Source organism: Trichoderma evansii (assembly GCF_050947405.1).
Source record: "Trichoderma evansii strain SZMC 28006 chromosome Unknown GGI43scaffold_42, whole genome shotgun sequence".
Lineage (NCBI taxonomy): Eukaryota > Fungi > Ascomycota > Sordariomycetes > Hypocreales > Hypocreaceae > Trichoderma > Trichoderma evansii.
Genome location: NW_028145164.1, coordinates 62,069 through 79,412, shown reverse-complemented (window position 1 = coordinate 79,412; position 17,344 = coordinate 62,069). Strand labels below are relative to the sequence as shown.

Here is a 17,344-nt window from a genome sequence, read left to right as displayed (position 1 = left end):
TTAGCCAGGGTTCCTAGCAGCGCGTGCTTTAAAGGGAAACCTTTGCCTATAGCTTAAATTAGCTCTCAGGAAAAATAGCTAAATAACCAGGATGTAACAGATAGAAAAGATGCTAACTGCGCTAATAAAGCAAAAGGTTTCGTTAACACTAGCAGCATAGGCTAGCACTGCCCTTTACAACTACTTATAAGAGCAATTGGGATATGTCACTTGCGTTTATTACGGACCCCGATCACCTTCTGATATTAGAAACAGGATGGTTAGTTAATACAATTCAAACTCTCTGAGCATCTTTCCATCCCATGGTTTGATTTTCAGCACATTTACTCTATCAACTGTTCATATTAGGCCTCTATTGCCGACGACAAAAGAAAACTGGTTCAGAGATTGCAGTCTCAAGACTTCCTTTGAAAATAACCTGATGGCTTGCAAACCGGGAAACGGTAATAAAATCCTACCAAGTTTGAGCTGCGTGTGCTAGAATTATAGCTTTGTCAAGTTATATAAGGTCTGTGGATACTGTTCTTAACTAAGAAGTCCTATTAAGGAGTTATAACATTCCTACCCTGTAAAGTAAAATTAGCAGTGTAATCTATAACTGTAATTTTAATCTTAAGTGAATTTAAGCCTCTGAGTTATATTATTAAGCATATACACTTCCCCTCTTATAGTTAATTATTAATAAAAGAGATATATAACTAATAAATTTTTTATTCATATAATTTAAAAATTATATTATAAATATTATTAAAAAATTGTTTAAAAGTAGCTCCTTAGTACTTTTTAAGTTTTGTTTATTATTCTCATGGAATAATAGATAACTCTGTAAGAGAATGGTCCTTGCTTAAGTATTACTATAGAGATTGAATAAGGGCTTGGAGGACACTGTTGTCCCCGTGGTATGTCTCCAAGTATGTGCGAATAGCCGGAATTTCATATTTGGCTCGAATACTAATCCACCATCCACTTTCACGGGCTCTAGTGTACCAGAGATAGAGCAACAGAAGCGCCGCCGGATCCTTCATTTCCAAGAGGACCACAAACCTATTATTCATGAGGTTCCATACCTTCATGATGCTGTCTAGCGAGACCCTACCCTTTGGTGCCTCTAAAAGCTGAGAGAGACCATGCGCCACTGTGAAGAAAGGATTGTTCTCTGGCGTCGATGACTGGTCAAGCCCGCACAGTTGCACTAATTCGACTAACACGCCATTGGTGCCTCGTGTTGGCACTGATTCATACAGTTTTACAATTGATTCAAAAATGATGCGGTGCACACTTTCTGGCCGCAGCGGGTTTAACAACTGCCACAGTTTCATCTTACCAACCCCCAGACGGAGCCAGTCAAGGTCGGAGGCGTCGGGTGCCCCAAGAGGCCATGCCTCATCTGGAGAAGACGCAGTAAAGGCAGAAAATGTCAGAATAGCAACAGTGCCAGCAGCAGCCCAGAGGGTGTCCTTGTGCTCCTCTCTAATTGGTTGACTTAGCCGCTTGCTGAACAAGGTTATGAATTGAGATACGTGATAGGATTCTCGTAATGAGCGACGATATGTTGGTGCCATCTCAAAATAGCGCTCATGAACAGCTGCCACCGCCAATGTTCCATGCATCAGGAACGGACACTGAAAAGCACGTATGAGTGAGCAAGACTCACGCGGGGTACACCATCTCAAAACCAGATGGGATTTCTTCTCGACTTGCACTCACATTAAAACAGGCTTGCAGCATGTGACTCTCCCATATGTGCACCATCTCAGAGCCACCGAGGGAGTGAATGGTTAGATATCGGAACCGGTTGAAAAGCATCTGGTCCTTTGGATCCAGTGTAAAATAGGTCAATCCATCGTCGACCCATATAGCGTTGCTGATAATGGATCGCGGCCGCGGTACATCAAAAAGGCTAACTACTTCTTCCTTTGTTTGTTTCTGGTGGACGGGTTGAAGATCGGAAACGTTAAAGCCGAAGTTGCAGTAGACACCATATGTCCGACATCTCGAGCAGTATGGCCTTGTCTCGTCACACTATGAAATCAGCTTCACCACAAAAGTCTTTCCCAGTAGCGAACTGTGACGCATGAGCATTGGTCAGCTTACCTTTAATTTTCTCAATTTGCAGTTTCGACAGCCGAACCGCGACGACTTGCGCTTGGACTTGTATTTTTGGCCTACCGGCGAGACTTGAGAGTCCATAAATTACTCACAAATTAAAACGAAGGCCGAGCCAGTGTGGTGGATGTAGGAAGCCTGGCTGTCGGGACTCGGCGTGTAGTCAAATTGAGCAACGTTGCAAGAGATCACTATCCAGCAAGTTTGGGGAGTTTGGGTATTTCAATCCCTACCGTCTTTATCAACCGCCGTGGCGTGATTGGCATTTCCGGGGCGCCCCCTGGCCGCGACGCTAACCTCGACTCATTTTGCTATTGGCCAACGCTTACCTCTACTCGGGATTCGAGCTCTCTGATTGGCTAGGATTGCTCTATTGAATGTCATATGAGTTAACATGTCGAGGAGCATTTCAACTCAACACATCTGTTAAGGTGGGCAATGTTCAAATGGCAATAAATTTACGGGGGCAGCTACGCGTCAACTTTGCCGTCGTATCCGTGGCTACTACCAACGGTGTGCGGGCAATAGATATATAGAGCTCAAACTTCGCAATCTGCTTTCTTTCTCTTCCCAGTCTTCGATTCCAAACAGAAACTCGATTGCTTTCGTTTATTAACGCCTCGCTACTTGTAATTTTCAACATGCGTATCTTTGTCACAGGTTCCACCGGCTTCGTCGGCTCTGCAGTTGTCAAAGAACTTCTCTCGGCAGGACACCAAGTACTTGGCTTGACTCGCAGTGACAAAGGAGTCGAGCAGCTGAAAGCCCAAGGTATCGAGGTCCTACGTGGAACTATCGAGGACTTGGAGCTCCTCAAGAAAGGGGCCTCTGAATGTGACGCAGTCATTCATCTGGCATTCGTCCACAACATGGCCGATTTTGCTGGCTCTTGCGCCACTGACCGAGCCGCCATCACCGCCATGGGCTCTGCCCTAGCTTCTGCCGGTGGCAACCGCGCTCTGGTGGTTACTTCGGGCACCATGCTGCTGCCGCACGGCAAGATTGTTAACGAGGCTGATACTTATGACATGAGTAACCCTCTAGCTTCGACTCGTGGCCTTTCAGAGTCATTGTGTCTCGACTTCGTCAAGCAGGGTGTGCGCGCCATCGTTGTGCGCCTACCACCAACGACGCACGGTCCTAGATCATCGGGCTTTATGTCGTTGCTTATCCCCATTGCGATACAGAAGGGCGTTTCTGCGTACGCTGGCGACGGCCAGAACCACTGGTGCGCCGGCCACCGCGACGACGCAGCCAAGTTGTACCGGCTTGCCGTGGAAAAGGCCGGAGCTGGATCTGTGTTCCATGCCGTGGCCGAGGAAGGTGTGCCACTGAAGGATATAGCGACTGAGCTTGGTAAAAGTTTGAATATTCCGGTTGTCAGTGTCCCACTAGATGCGGCAGAGGACCATTTCGGCTGGTTAAAGGACCTTGTCACGGCCGATAACAAGGCTTCGAGTGCCAAGACAAAGGAGCAATTGGGGTGGAACCCGACAAGCCCAGGTCTACTGGAAGATATTCCAATGATTGTTAAAACTCTGAAATCTCAGACAACTTAACATGCTGTTACAAGAGCACCAGTGAAGTACACAAATATAAATAGATATTTTAATATATTAATTATATATATTATATTAATGTTTTTTCCCTTTTTATACTAGTACTTAACCTTTTAATCTCCTATAACCTAATTATTCTTGCCCGCGCCATTAGGAAAATCTCTAGACTAAAGGACTAATTAGAGGTGTATCACGGTTTCATAACATCCTTGCTAGATTATTATTCTAAGCCAGTGTGATCTAACTGTACTATACTCCGTAATGTAACTATGATCTAAACAAATCAACTTATTACATACGAATTTCTATTATACTTATTAAATAAAAATTTAAATAAGTATCTATCATTATACTATTTATATAATATCCAAAATTAATTACCCTATGCTAAAATTATTACTATGTGATTTATACCTGCTATTAAGACCTGACCTATCTCTCTCTACTAATATAAACCCGACTTAAATTTATCACTTGGGTACTGCTACCCTATACCTTGGTATTGGACTTAGTATAGACCCGAGCATCACACATATGTATATATAATATCTAGTTTTTCCTATGGATGGAATTAACCATGGTGCCACAATCTCAAACGGGAGTAATAGAGCAACTTACTGATAGACAGTACCATCCTGGTAGATGGAACATCCATTATAACTGGTTCCAATGCCGCACTCCATGGCACTTGAGCTTGCCCATGCGTCCTGAGAAGCAATGCAGTACACCGATTCGCCATTTGGTGCACAAGTTGGGAACCAGTTCATGCCAAATGTCTTGCATCCAGGCGTTCTATCGCAAAATGCGGCGCAGATGGCTACCCTTTCACTATGCGTGGTGCCGCTAGGGATATCCTGTGAATATTGATCGAGGTAGTCCCTGCAATGACAGTATTAGCCTCGTGGCTTGTTCAACCCCATGCCGGTCTATGTAAATAAAATACATACGTTTCCAACACATAGGCGCATCCATCTTGTGGGCCGAATACAAGGCTGTACACAACATCTGTTGTGATGGTAGTAGTGGCAGCGGGTACTGTGACGGTCGTGGTGTACGTGGTAGGTACAGTTGTTGTGACGGCCACATCGACTGGCGAGAAATACGTGACTGAGCTTGTCGCCGTGGCAGCTGTAGGAACCCCTGTAACAAAGACGGTCGATAATGTAGAAGTGGAATCAAGATTGGTAGTATCTGTTTCTACACCTTGCACGGTGGCAACATAGATAATAGCAGTAGTAGTCCTCTGTATCAATAGTATTAGTACTAGGTTTCAATTTCTCAGCCAGCGATGAAACTTACGAATGCGGTGCTAATGGTAGTAGTAGACGCAGCATTCTTTGTCGTGGTACCGATGACATCCACAGTCTTGGTGATTCCGACGGTCTTGAACGATGTATGAGTGCACCTGGCTGTGGTTGTAACGGTGTGTGTGAGTGGATGGATCTCAATGCACTATGTGGTATTAGCAAATAAGTCTCGATAATATGTTCGTCGAAGAATATATACTGAGCATGCAGTCTTCAAAGTGTTTCGTTCACACGCCGCCAGTCTTGGCAGTAGAGCATCACGGAAATCACGGCGCTTTTGTAGACCTGTATCAACGGTTGTGTAGGCTGTGACAGTTCCTGACGAGACTGTTGCCGTCGCGGCCTGGGTGGCAAAGCTCGTGATGGTCGCGGTCGTTGTCGTTGTTGGAAGTGTGGCGACGGTTACGGTGCTGTACGCGGCAATTTAATGATTACGCCCGTAAATCCACATGCAGTGAGCTTACACCGTGTCAGTTCCAGTAGTCTGGTAGTCTATTGACGTAGAAGTGTATTCGGTAACAACATTCGTTTGAGTGTAGACCGCGTCGATCTCTGTATTGGTGTAGACGGTTTGAGTCTGCATTGAAATGTATCATGTTAGAAGCTAAACCTGTTGGTAACATGAATGACAGCTTACCGAGGTTCCAGTTGTGGACGTGGCGGTCACCGTGGCCGTGTAGACGTACGATGTTGCGGTCGATGTGTAAACAGTAGACGTGAAAATGCTGGTAGTGGATGTAGCTGTCCGGTCGGTCTTTGGGACGGTCACAACAGTAGTTGTTGGGATTTCAACTGTTCGAGTGACGGTCGTAGGAGGTAAAGGATCTTGCTTTAGTTAGTCTAAGAACTCAATTGTGTCCAACTATCCGCTCACAATGACGAGAACAATATTCTTCTGCTGGTGGGTAATTTCTGAGAGGCAGTAGCTCTGCATATGGAAAATGCTGGCAAACACGATCAATTGCCAGTGCAAACTGGGCTTGAAGGAGGGATAACGCAAGCAAATTCTTAATCAACTCCATCGTGAAATCCGTTTGTATGCTAAGAAAATGGAGAGAGGGGCAACAGCAGCACAATCATGATTATATATTGTGTTAGGCGAATTATTTAGGTCATGTTGGTCCTCTCAACCCCTTCCAACACTAATCTTTTCAACATACACTACATCGGAATCTGGCGAAGCTCCTTGCATCCCCTAAGGTATTTCAAGGATAGCGTAGTTATGCCGTCTGTTTACTGGGCAAATCGCTCCGATCCAAAGAGAGGAAAAGAAATTGCATGTCGCCCCCTAGCCTTAACCTAGGCAGCTGACTATGCAGGACTATACACTGTGGATCTGACCTAGACTTCAGCCGCAGAGCTAGACTATTACATTTTCAGCTTGGAGGCCGGCTTGATTGGACGCTGCCCCCGAGTGGCGGCCCATGACAGCCGCCAAAAATCGAATAGTATCACAATCCTTTGACTATTTGAATCAGCAGGATCGCCTAGCGTGTTAGCTGTGGGAGTTCTTCAGCTAGACCCAAATCAACTGCCGCGCCATGGAGTACGCGGACATGCTCAGCTACTGCATGGTGAAAGTATTAGAACCTGGTAGGCAGCATGTGAATGCCCAGGTGGCTGTCAATCTATGGAATCAGCTTCCGTTAGAATACTGATTGGAGTCATTCAGATCTCTGCAGGCAGGATATAAGCGAGATTAACGTGCACCGAGGACGCAGCACCGGAGCAGCATCTTACTGTTATTAGAATCAGAAACCACTTACCGATATCTACTTCGTAAAAAGTTATTAATATGCTGTAGACAACTGAATTAAGCAGGGTCGCGCCAGAATCAGCGGCACGATGTGTCAGTACGGTAGTCAGGTAACAGATGCATCGTGGGTGGAATTTTCAGATCCAGCTATCCTAATTCTGTTAAGGTGGTATTAGCACTTAGAAAGCTGAAGCTATGCGGAGTAGAAATCCCAGCAAACAACACAGAAAAGCGGGTTCCAGCCTAGCTCTTGGTCTATATGAGTAGGCACCTGTAGCTTCAATCATCTCGAATTCGAAGCTCTGCGAATAGCTCTCCTAGATTCGGGGTTTCGACTGCTCTATTCTCTATTATACCCCATGTGGGTAGGCGTCAGGTACGCTCCCCCAAGATCACTATCTTAGCTAACTGCGCAACATTATTTAGCAGCTTGAATGTATAAAGAATCGGAAGAATTTAGAGACAGTGGCACTTCGCCATCGTGCAAGAAAGGTGCTAATAGCGGGAATTTGCCCTTCAATCTCGACCAGAGCTAAAGTGATGCCCCTGATATCCCGCTTAAATGAGATTCACTTCGTAAATAGGCATGTGGATGACTCAAAGTCAATATATACTACTGCTACTTGTATTTTGGTGACCATATAACTTAGTAATTGATAGGACTGTGTGCTGGAGGGACTCTCGCATCGCGATGATGTTCCACTTCACTCAAGAGCGCAGCGGGTCTCCTATTTTAGCATGCAGTGTTGATCCGTAAGTGAAGGGCTGTAAACTGTAAACAATTCCCCTATATCCAACCTGACCTTTGATCCTCGTTGGCGTAGTCGTTATGCCGGATCCTGCTAAGCCAAAGAAGCCATAGATTCAAGAATGCGCAAGCATACACGTATCTTGCTAGACCAGAGTTGTTGCAGCTAGTCTCTGAGCAATTTCTTCACTGCTACGTTATCAGCGTTGACGAGACGTTGTTGGTCTGATCAAGCGTGTAATCTGCTGATGGTGCAGCTGCAGCTACAACTTATCCCCTGCTAGGCTTTATCGGCCTGGAAAATATTTTCCTCTGCGACAAAGATAATCTTGTCATTGATTATATCTATGCGTGAAAATTAACCTATCATGGAAATATCACTTGCACGGGCACGGTAGAAGCCTACACGATGAACTACGATTCTAACTTCGGCAATGCTGCTAAGTGGAATGATATCCTCATTTAACACTTACCCGCTATATTTCTCTGACTTGCCCGAGTCCTCTAAGTCCTCAGCCTAGAGCATGGGATGGATGTTGGCGTGGGATGCAAAGCAGAGTATTCATGAGGTTTAGGAGGGGAAAATGAGGAGACGTAGACGGGGGAAGGTTGGCAAAATGTCAGAGAGAGCGGTCACCACCGCCGCAGGTGGTCTAAATGCGTTTGCGAAGAGAGAAAAGCAAGGGTTATTTCCCGATTATAACAAATAAATATCTTCAATTTTGCTTTATAAAGCATCGAATATAGGCATATTAACTATAGAATAGGATTGTAGATGATGTTGAGTATTCTGTCGCGGATGCTGCGCACATACATAGATGGCATAGATGGAAGAAGAACAGAAAGTATCCATAAGAGGTTTCTGCCAATGACCCACAAGTTTATTAAAAGTGTAGAAAAGATACACCAACATTGATATCCTATAACAAAGCTTCAAGTGTCTGTGCATATGAATGGAATACTGTTATACAGTCAAAGGGCTTCAACAGTAGCACATTCAGCAACTGACAAAATATCGCTGCCTAAGCATGTACTAAATGGTGTTGTTTGTTTAAATGCATAAAAATAAAAGTCTACGCCGCGACGTACAGTATACTGATATACAGGAAATCATTTCACTGTAAACAATATATATTATAGTGCGGAATTAAGGGTGTGGAATTAAGGGTGCGGAGTTAAGCATAAAACACGGAGACAGCTGTCAGACTACTCTCCTAACGACAAATAGCTATATACCCTACTAGAGAAAGCCATTCAGTACCATAAACCTACATAGGCTCCAGCGCAATTAAAGCAGCATTTAATCGGACATTTCGCAACTACCATGTCTCAAATTCTCACCGTCTTTGGAGCTACCGGCCAGCAAGGCAGTGCCGTTATCGACTATGTCCTCAATGACCCGGAACTTTCGCGGATATTCAAACTCCGCGCCGTTACCCGCGATCCAAACTCGGAAAGATCACAGCAGCTCAAGGCGAAAGATATTCAAGTTGTACGAGGGGATATCTCGGACCGTGGTTCACTCGATGAAGCCTTGAGGGATGCGCACACCGTATTCCTTGTCACTGTCCCAGACTTTGGCGCCGATGCTCTCAAAGTTGAGTTTGAGTCAGCCAAGAATGTTGCCGACGTTTCATTGGAGAAAGGAGTGCAATATATTATTTTCAGCACACTACCGTCTGTTAGTAATATATCAGGAGGCAAGTATACAAGCGTCACCATGTTTGACGCAAAAGCTCAAGCGGAAAGATATATCCGAAATCTACCTATAAAGAGCGCATTTTATTCACCAGGGTCGTTTATGGAGAATTACATCACCATAGCAAAGAGGACCAGTGATGGGACCAACGCCTACGTCATGGCTCTGCATATTTCGCCCAAGACAAAGATTCCACTTATTGATGCTGGAGCCGATACAGGCAAGTTCATTGGGTCCATCCTTGCGAAGCCTGACGCCTATAATGGTAGAGTAATCTATGGTGCGGAACGGTTGTATAGTTTAGAAGAGATTGCAATGGCAATGAGCAAAGCAACTGGAGAAGAAGTGATATACAAGCAGATTTCGGTGGAAAGCTATAAGGCAATGGTGCCATTTGGCGGGGATATGTTGGCTCAGACAATGAGTTACTTTGAAGAGTTTGGATATTATGGTGCAGATACAGAGAAACTGACTACAGAAGCTGCTGGAAATGCCAGGGGAAGACTAACGATGTTTGAAGAGTTTCTGGAAAAGCACCCCTTCAAGTTATCTACTGCTTAGGTAGCTTCTTTATTAGTAACAATCAAGTTCTTTTCTTGATCGAGTTCTAGAGATTTACTCCTTGCTTGGCGAGAAGATCTACCAACTCATTTCCGAATATGTTGCTGTGTCCCGGGTACCATTTGATAGGCATCCGGTACAGATACTTGCCTCCTATCTTCTGAAATGCTCTGAACTGAGCATGTGAAGAATTTGGTGTGTCGTTCATATGCAGTCGACGATAGAAGTGTTGTCCATACAGACTGTATTTAGTTTGTTGGCGGAACTGGTGAATGTAGCGCGTTGAAGACCTGCATCAAAGACTTTTCTGTAGTCAAGTTGGTCAGAGCAGCCTTAATCAGCGAAGCAGCTGTTGTGGAGTACTGCAAATCGATACCCTGGGGTGTCTAATTCTGTCTTGGAGCCATCGCTGAAGACAATATATCCTGGGGGCCGAAGTGAGTGAAGAAAAGAAATTACTTGCAAGAAGAAAATAGTAAGTTAGGATTTATAGTAATAGGTTGGTACAAGTACTATCTCAAACTTTTGGCAACCAAATGGCAGATATAGCAGTTGAGGCAGCGGAATCTATGGCATGAGGCGGTATCTTTGGTAACTCTGTCCGTTGTGGAGTGACAGCTGCTGGCCCAGGCACTCTGGGAACGGCGCTAGGGTTCGTGATCAAACCGGTTACAGTATCATCCAATAGACAACCCTATGTATTGAGAAGAGAACCAGGACATCTCAAACGACTTTCTCTGATAACTGTGCAAAGGTTATAGCACAGTCGGGCAAATATAATTTCATAATCGAGGAGAGTATCCCTTTTTAATAAAGAAAGGGTAAGAAGATAAAAATAAAAATTATAAATTTATATTTAGTTTTTACCTGCTAAAAAAGTATCCAAATTTAAGTTATATTATAAACAATTTATTATAAAAAGTACATGGTTTATTTTAATATTTTAAATAATATTACTTATTCTAGTTCTTCCTGGGTTAAAAAAAACAAAGTCCTTACGTTATTATTGCTTTTAGCTCCACTTCTGGCCAACTGGTAATCTTCGACTCACCCTAAGTAAGCTTCGCCGTTCAGTTGGCTATGATGTCTGGAGCCAACGGGTAGATTTTTAAAAAATTTAAAAGCTATACTAAGCATCTAATCTTAGACATTCTCTCCACAGCTCAACGCTGCGACATGCCAAGCTTCTTGCCAAGATGTCTGACACTGTCCGTCGGAATGGGCAGCTGTCAGCGTGTGAGCCTTGCCGCAAATCAAAACTGCGCTGCGACCATGGTCGACCTCAATGTGCTCGCTGCGCTAGACACCGGCTCACAGAGCAATGCTTTTATCACCCTGCGCCGATGGCCCGACGCCAGCGCAGAGAGTCGCGTGTAGCTGCAGCTCTGTAAGTCATGTTGGTCTTTGATTCACTTGATTTTCCCGCGATTGAGAACTTACACGTCAGTCGGGTCTCTCTAGCGTTCCAGCTGATGTTACCCAGCGGCCGCTTGAGACCTTGACAGAGGTATCGAGCTTAACAGTATTGTCCTCGAGTTTATCCTCGTGGCTGCCGGCATCTCCTTCGGCCTCGTCGATTGCTGCCGCATTTGATCTAGCTACTGGTTTAGTTACCATGCAAACTTCTGTTTTGTCACCAACAGAGGCTGGTCAAACGACATCCACGCGTCAATATACGTCGCTAATTCGCGCTGGAGTTTCTCATCTGCAGCAACCATTCCGCACAAATTCTTCTCTCGTAAAGGAGGGCGAGAACTTACTGCAACTCCTCCTTGACCACTTTTCCCACCCAGATCTCGAAGAATTAGTCCACAATTGGTATACAGATCTCGGAGAGAGTCCAGTTGGTGGGCCTTTAGCCAAGGCGGCTTGGCGCGCCATCCAGAGTAATTTGCAGAACCTTCGTTCTAGTCGATCACTGAATCGCCTCCAGGCCACTTCTCAAGATATTTTTGGTCACACTTCCCGGCCACTCAACATGCCCACGACGGCTGCAGACGGTGCTCTTGAAAAGGAGCTCTTTACTATCCGATGGGAAACTGTTGGAATGTATTTCGCTCTCATCGGGATGGTTATTGCATCGGCCAAAAATCTTAGCACTAGCTTCTCGGGTCGCCAGTGGTTTGGCGACCGTAAGGCAACGTCCAGTGATGCCTTTGAAGCCTGTCTACGATGCGAGGCTCTTTGCAACCGTGTTGGCCAAATGAACGACCTATCCGTGTGGTTTGGGGTTTTGGCCACGACACTCTCCACCTGGTGTTTTGGTGACGATTCTTGTCAGGCTTGGCGTCTAATGGGGAATTTATCGTCCGCCATATTCGCCCTCAACTACCACAGAGGCTTTCAAGATGACAAGGATACCCCGACATACTTGGTTGAGCTTCGAAAACGAGCCATTGCCCTATCGCACGAGCTAGATAAGTCCCTGGCGACGTTTGTCGGCCGACCACCACGCTTGAATAGGAGCTATTGTATCATAGAATTACCCCTTGACCTCTCAGACTCGGTCATTGCCGGGTCTGCCGAACAGTTAAAGGTACAAATTTCGCGACTAGATGGTAATGGGTGGAATAAAGACATGGCTGTACATCCAGCGTCTCGTCAGCGAGCGATCGTTTGGCTAAGTTCGATCCGTGAAGAAATTCTTGAGCTGTCGCTGGGAACCATAACTCAAAATCTCGTTCATAAAGCCCAGTAAGCAATTGGCAAAAAAAAAAAAAAAAAACCTCTTTCTTCTTCTCCTTTTTTTTTTTTTTTTTTTTTTTTTTTTTTTTTTGGTTGACTCGCTGACATACTTATTCAGAGGAATACTGACTCGGTCGTCATCGACATGGGAGACTATGCCTCACTTCATGCAGTATGAGCCAACCCTATGGGGCCAAATGGGGCCAAATGGCACCTTCGACCATTCTAATGCTTCTGAGCCTAAAGCTTGAGTATTTATATAGCAAATTTCTTCTATATAAGATGCTAGTGAATCAAAGCAGTGGCTATCGTCATGCATTGATTCAAATTTCCCACGAGACCCTAGAGCTAGTGCTCTCAGTAATGAAGAAGAGAGATCTCATAGGTTCCCATAGGATCGATTTGGAATGGACGGTAAATAGCTCCTGGCTTGTATTGCTGGTGTGAGCTGACCCGTTGCAGATAGTATTTTACGCGATGCCATGCGTGAGTGTCTTGATTCTGGAATTGTTTCGAATAGCCAGCTTGCCAAAACCACAGCCATCCAGCGCTTTGAGCAGGTCGACAATTATCCAGGACATCAGCGTTCTCATTTCGTGCTGCGACTGGTTAACCGAGTCAGGAAAGAGCAATTATGAGCTCTGCAAACAGGCTCAATCAGTCTTCTCAAAATCTCTGGACCAGATCCTAAATCATGAGATGCCTTTAATGCGTTCAATACCCAACAGTCCAACTGTGAACATGCACGATGCGCTGTCGGCAGAGCTTCCTGAGGCTCAAAACTCGGAAACGATCACTCAAGATCTGCAGTGGACAGCATGGCTGGATACTGTTGACTTCCAAGGAGAACCATGACTGGAGATGCTAAAACCTCCTACAATTTTTTTTGGAGACCTTGATGATTACTGTTCCTGAAGCTTGTAAGAGGGTATAAAGCTTTATATGTAGCTCACTCCGAAATTCTGCGTATCTAGAAGGTGGCAAAACGTGAAAAGACTATCTCACGCATCTTGCTGCAGAGTCGAGGACCTGATAATCTACTCTACTGCTGAGTTTGTATTCGTCCGTATCTCAGATGCTTACTCTACCGGAAGCTCCGTGATGCCCCAAAGAACCCTAACAGCCTTGAGCTATTACGAGAAAAGAGTAGCCGTGCCTTTAGTCACATGGCACATAAAAGGATCTCTGTAATGTCTGGGGCAATTTGAGCTCTGTAGTGTGTTAGGAATAACACTGTGGCTGCATGGCCGTCGCATACTACATAATACGGCGCTGTTGGAGAGATTTACTCGACCTCTTCAGGGCTTGTATATTATTTGGAGGAACCTTAAACGAGAGACAGTCTGTCTATTAATTATGCGAGAAGCGAAAACCATGGCTCATTCATTCCGAATTGAAGTATTTCGTAGCGGGGTCGGAGCATCTCGATTTCCGCTAAGCATGCTGTTGTAAACAATCTTTCAAACCCCGTTGTTCAGCTAACCAGCGCATAAGGTAATAAGGCCGAGGTCCGTAATCAGCGTTCACTAGGCGAAGCAACTGTCCGCAAGTTGCAGCACTCATGCACGTCCCAGAACGTACCCATGTCACTCCGAGCTCCGATTGGGGTAGATATCTGATTGGCTAATTTGGTCCGTGTCCTCATCAGCACGAGCTTGTGTAAGTGTGCTATGAAGCGTACGATAATATAGATATATAAGGCGACCTTGGATAGGGTTTACTTCGTTATGTGGCTGTAACCATTAAATGCACAAAGACAGATTTGTTTCGTTATTTAGCTAATTTTATGGAAAGCCTAAAGAGAGAAATGACGAAAGCTAAACAATCAACCCCCGAAAATGCTTCAATTGAAGAGGGCTCAAAGTATCCTCGTGGTATACCGTTATTTCTCAACCTCCTCTCGATAATACTAGCAACTATAATGTGCGGTTATGTATGCGAAGTATTCCACAATATGCTATTAAATCTCGTTTTTGCTAAAATTAAAATAGGACGCTAATTGCGTGACAACTATTATCCCAGTTGTGACGGACAAATTCAATTCACTCAACGACGTTGGCTGGTATGGTGCTGCCTTCTTACTGACTTCGGCATCTTCACAACTCTTCTACGGAAAACTATATCTTTTTCACTCAGCTAAAATTCTCTTCTCTGCCGTTGTCTTCACCTTCGCTGTAGGGAGCCTAATATGCGCCGTTTCGCCAAATAGCCGTTCATTCATCGTGGGCCGCGCCATCTCCGGTCTGGGAAGCGCGGGAATATTAGCCGGTACCAACATCATCATATCCCGGAGCGTGCCAGTTAAAATGCGACCAGTCTACTCCAGCATTATTGGGGCTATTGAATGCGTGGCCATCTCGATTGGACCATTGCTTGGCGGCGCGATAGCAGAGACTCTGGGATGGAGGTGGTGCTTCTGGCTTCTTCTTCCCCTTGCAGGCCTAACTATTATCATTACAATACTCTTCTTGGGCAACGAAGAAAGCCCCGAACAATTAACATTGACGCTGAAAGAGAAAATCCGCCGCCTCGACTTACCTAGCTTCGCGCTGTTTATACCAGCCATTGTGTGTCTGATCCTGGCACTTCAGTGGGGTGGAACTTACTATGCTTGGAGCAACTGGAGAGTCTTGGTACTATTTATAATTTCCGGATGCTTCCTCTTTGCCTTTGGGGTTAACCAATACCGGAAAGGCGAGGGGGCCACTGTGCCTCCTAAAATATTTTGTACTAGGACTGTTCTTTTTGGAGCTTTTTATTCCTTTAACACTTCTGGAGCTCTGTATGTTGCAGTATATTATGTAAGTTGACTAAATTGTCATATGTATCATGCTGCTAACTTATGAACAGCTCCCAATTTGGTTTCAGGCAGTGAAAGGAGCCTCGCCATTCAACAGCGGTGTTTGCGGCCTTCCGTTGGTATTGTCTCTAGTGGTGTCTATCCTAATCTCAGGGAGTGTAACTAGTATCATCGGGTACTATACTCCAAGCATGTGTCTTGGATCCATATTGATGGCGCTCGGCGCAGGCATGCTGACAACGTTCCGCGTCGACACGCCAATGACGTTATGGATAATATACCAAATTATCTTTGCCTTTGGCATTGGGCTCGGTTTTCAGCAGCCTATTATCGCTGCTCAGACAAATTTTTCAGGAAAGGACCTTCCGATTGCCCTGGTGCTAGTCAGTTTTATACAAAACTTGGGAGGAATTGTGGCCCTTTCTTCCGCACAAAACATTTTCTCGAATCAATTAATGTATAACCTATACAGAGCGGCTCCTAATATTAACCCAAAGCTCGTTCAAAAAGCTGGACTACTAAATCTAAAGCTTAGCTTTACTGAAAAGCAGTTAAATGAGATACTTCCAGCTTATAACCTCTCTATCACACAGACACTTTTAGTGGCAACTGTTATGGCTTCAGTAACGGCTATTGGTTGCTTTGGTATTCCTTTCTATTCGGTAAAAAGCAAAAATACTACAGAGGATCAAGTATAGCATAAGAGAGTGTTTCGGCTAGTACGAACATTATTTTTTTATTAAACTTTAAAACGTGTTGCACTTTTTACATAAACTCATGTCTACAAATGTTTTACTCTCAGTACATGTATAGTCACGCAAATTGGATTATACAGCAAAGGCTAGCCAGCAAGAGAGTATACAAAAAGCTTCTAGGAAGTAGTCTATTTACTGTAAATGACTGTAATTATGCGAGTCAAAATCGATCTCAGTGTCTATACCATGAACATGAGTGGCCTATCTCCTCTGATTCTCCTCCACGCATTTGTTGCCTCGAGTACGTCCTCGCAATTTTTGAGACACCATCCCCATTTCTTCACAAAGCCCTCCGAGAGCTCCCACCCGCTGATGAGCCATGGTGTTGACCAAGCAATCACTCCGCGATGCTCAACTTCTGAGTCGGGAAAGCCCTCGAACAGACCCCCCATAATGTCAGACCACAGGTCATCTTCATCAAAGCACCCAAGCGCCATTATAATGTTGTCTCGCAAAACGGCATGTGGAATAATGTCAACCCAGTCTTCATGCGGGACTTGTTGTTGAAGAGCAGTGGGGCAGAGTGTGCATGGTATACATGTTGAGTCTGTAGGGAAAGGGAGAACATGTAGTGCCGCTGTCGTGCATTCGTTGGTAGCCGCACCCCCGAGAACAGATAGCAGACGTCTATTAGCGAGGCATCCACGCAGAGTATTGTACTGCATAATGGTTATCAAGTGGTCCTGTGAAAGTGGAAAGGTTATTCCGATGTGCGCATCCCAGTATGCAGCTGTGGAAGAAGCAGGCTGGCCTTGCGGTATTAGAGGAGGAAGACCATTCTTGTCGATAGTTGCCCCCACCAAGTGTGAGATAAATACTACCCTTTGTTGATTTTCTATCCAGATGGGTGTTTTCATTTCAACATTGCTGATATCATTCTGTGACTCAGATGTACTGGCAATGTTCGTTTTGGACTTGAGAGCCTGCCGTCGCCCTGGGCCGTGTAAATGGTTTGACAAAGAAAGAAGCAAATTTTGAGATAAAGGATAGTGCCTGCTTACTGTATGCTCTAACATTGAGTCTATTTTGTCTCTTTCTTCGCGCCGCAGCATCTGTGAGGCCTGTCCAGTCGTCGTCATCACCCAGTGCCTATTATAGTTAGGTAGAAATCCGATGATTACAAGCCAACCACTTTAATGCTCACCTCGGCAAGCAGAGGTTTTGACAACCGATTGACGGACATGGTACTGATATGATGATAAAGATGACTATCAGAATGGTAGACGCGAGAGTGTCTGAAAAAATCAATTGTCTGAGGTTACGAATGCAAGCAGCCTCTCCAGTTGTAAGCCAGGTGCATCCTACTACTGGCTCCACAAGAAAAGTGGCCCATCAATGGCGCTCGACCCATGAATAGATGCGCCTTTG

At 44.9% G+C, this 17,344-nt stretch overlaps 7 protein-coding genes across 7 annotated transcripts; 4 read left to right on the top strand and 3 right to left on the bottom strand.

Moving 5' to 3' along the window:
* Nucleotides 1-854: 854 nt before the first annotated feature.
* Nucleotides 855-2,190, bottom strand: GGI43DRAFT_432401 (Zn(II)2Cys6 transcription factor domain-containing protein; the record flags this gene model as incomplete). Its single annotated transcript, XM_083209567.1, has 3 exons — nt 855-1,622; nt 1,708-2,022; nt 2,095-2,190. The coding sequence occupies 3 exons, from the start codon at nt 2,188-2,190 to the stop codon at nt 855-857; spliced, it is 1,179 nt and encodes a 392-aa protein (XP_083055198.1).
* A 557-nt stretch (nt 2,191-2,747) lies between these two features.
* Nucleotides 2,748-3,665, top strand: GGI43DRAFT_432400 (SDR family oxidoreductase; the record flags this gene model as incomplete). The annotated part of the gene is made up of 1 exon (XM_083209566.1): nt 2,748-3,665. One exon carries the CDS (start codon nt 2,748-2,750, stop codon nt 3,663-3,665), a length of 918 nt encoding a protein of 305 aa, XP_083055197.1.
* A 614-nt stretch (nt 3,666-4,279) lies between these two features.
* GGI43DRAFT_426598 (uncharacterized protein) lies at nt 4,280-5,994 on the bottom strand (the record flags this gene model as incomplete). Its single annotated transcript, XM_083208680.1, has 7 exons — nt 4,280-4,544; nt 4,613-4,908; nt 4,965-5,117; nt 5,172-5,382; nt 5,437-5,549; nt 5,610-5,797; nt 5,847-5,994. 7 exons carry the CDS (start codon nt 5,992-5,994, stop codon nt 4,280-4,282), a joined length of 1,374 nt encoding a protein of 457 aa, XP_083055196.1.
* Nucleotides 5,995-8,725: 2,731 nt separating this feature from the next.
* On the top strand, nt 8,726-9,736 carry GGI43DRAFT_432398 (NmrA/HSCARG family protein; the record flags this gene model as incomplete). The annotated part of the gene is made up of 1 exon (XM_083209565.1): nt 8,726-9,736. Exon 1 carries the CDS (start codon nt 8,801-8,803, stop codon nt 9,734-9,736), a length of 936 nt encoding a protein of 311 aa, XP_083055195.1. The 5' UTR covers nt 8,726-8,800.
* Nucleotides 9,737-10,932: 1,196 nt separating this feature from the next.
* Nucleotides 10,933-13,276, top strand: GGI43DRAFT_426596 (uncharacterized protein; the record flags this gene model as incomplete). Its single annotated transcript, XM_083208679.1, has 4 exons — nt 10,933-11,123; nt 11,198-12,430; nt 12,595-12,835; nt 12,884-13,276. 4 exons carry the CDS (start codon nt 10,933-10,935, stop codon nt 13,274-13,276), a joined length of 2,058 nt encoding a protein of 685 aa, XP_083055194.1.
* Nucleotides 13,277-14,228: 952 nt separating this feature from the next.
* Nucleotides 14,229-15,919, top strand: GGI43DRAFT_426595 (MDR family MFS transporter; the record flags this gene model as incomplete). Its single annotated transcript, XM_083208678.1, has 3 exons — nt 14,229-14,354; nt 14,413-15,222; nt 15,272-15,919. 3 exons carry the CDS (start codon nt 14,229-14,231, stop codon nt 15,917-15,919), a joined length of 1,584 nt encoding a protein of 527 aa, XP_083055193.1.
* Nucleotides 15,920-16,092: 173 nt separating this feature from the next.
* Nucleotides 16,093-17,159, bottom strand: GGI43DRAFT_432396 (bZIP transcription factor; the record flags this gene model as incomplete). Its single annotated transcript, XM_083209564.1, has 4 exons — nt 16,093-16,104; nt 16,162-16,910; nt 16,978-17,065; nt 17,121-17,159. 4 exons carry the CDS (start codon nt 17,157-17,159, stop codon nt 16,093-16,095), a joined length of 888 nt encoding a protein of 295 aa, XP_083055192.1.
* Nucleotides 17,160-17,344: the final 185 nt, after the last annotated feature.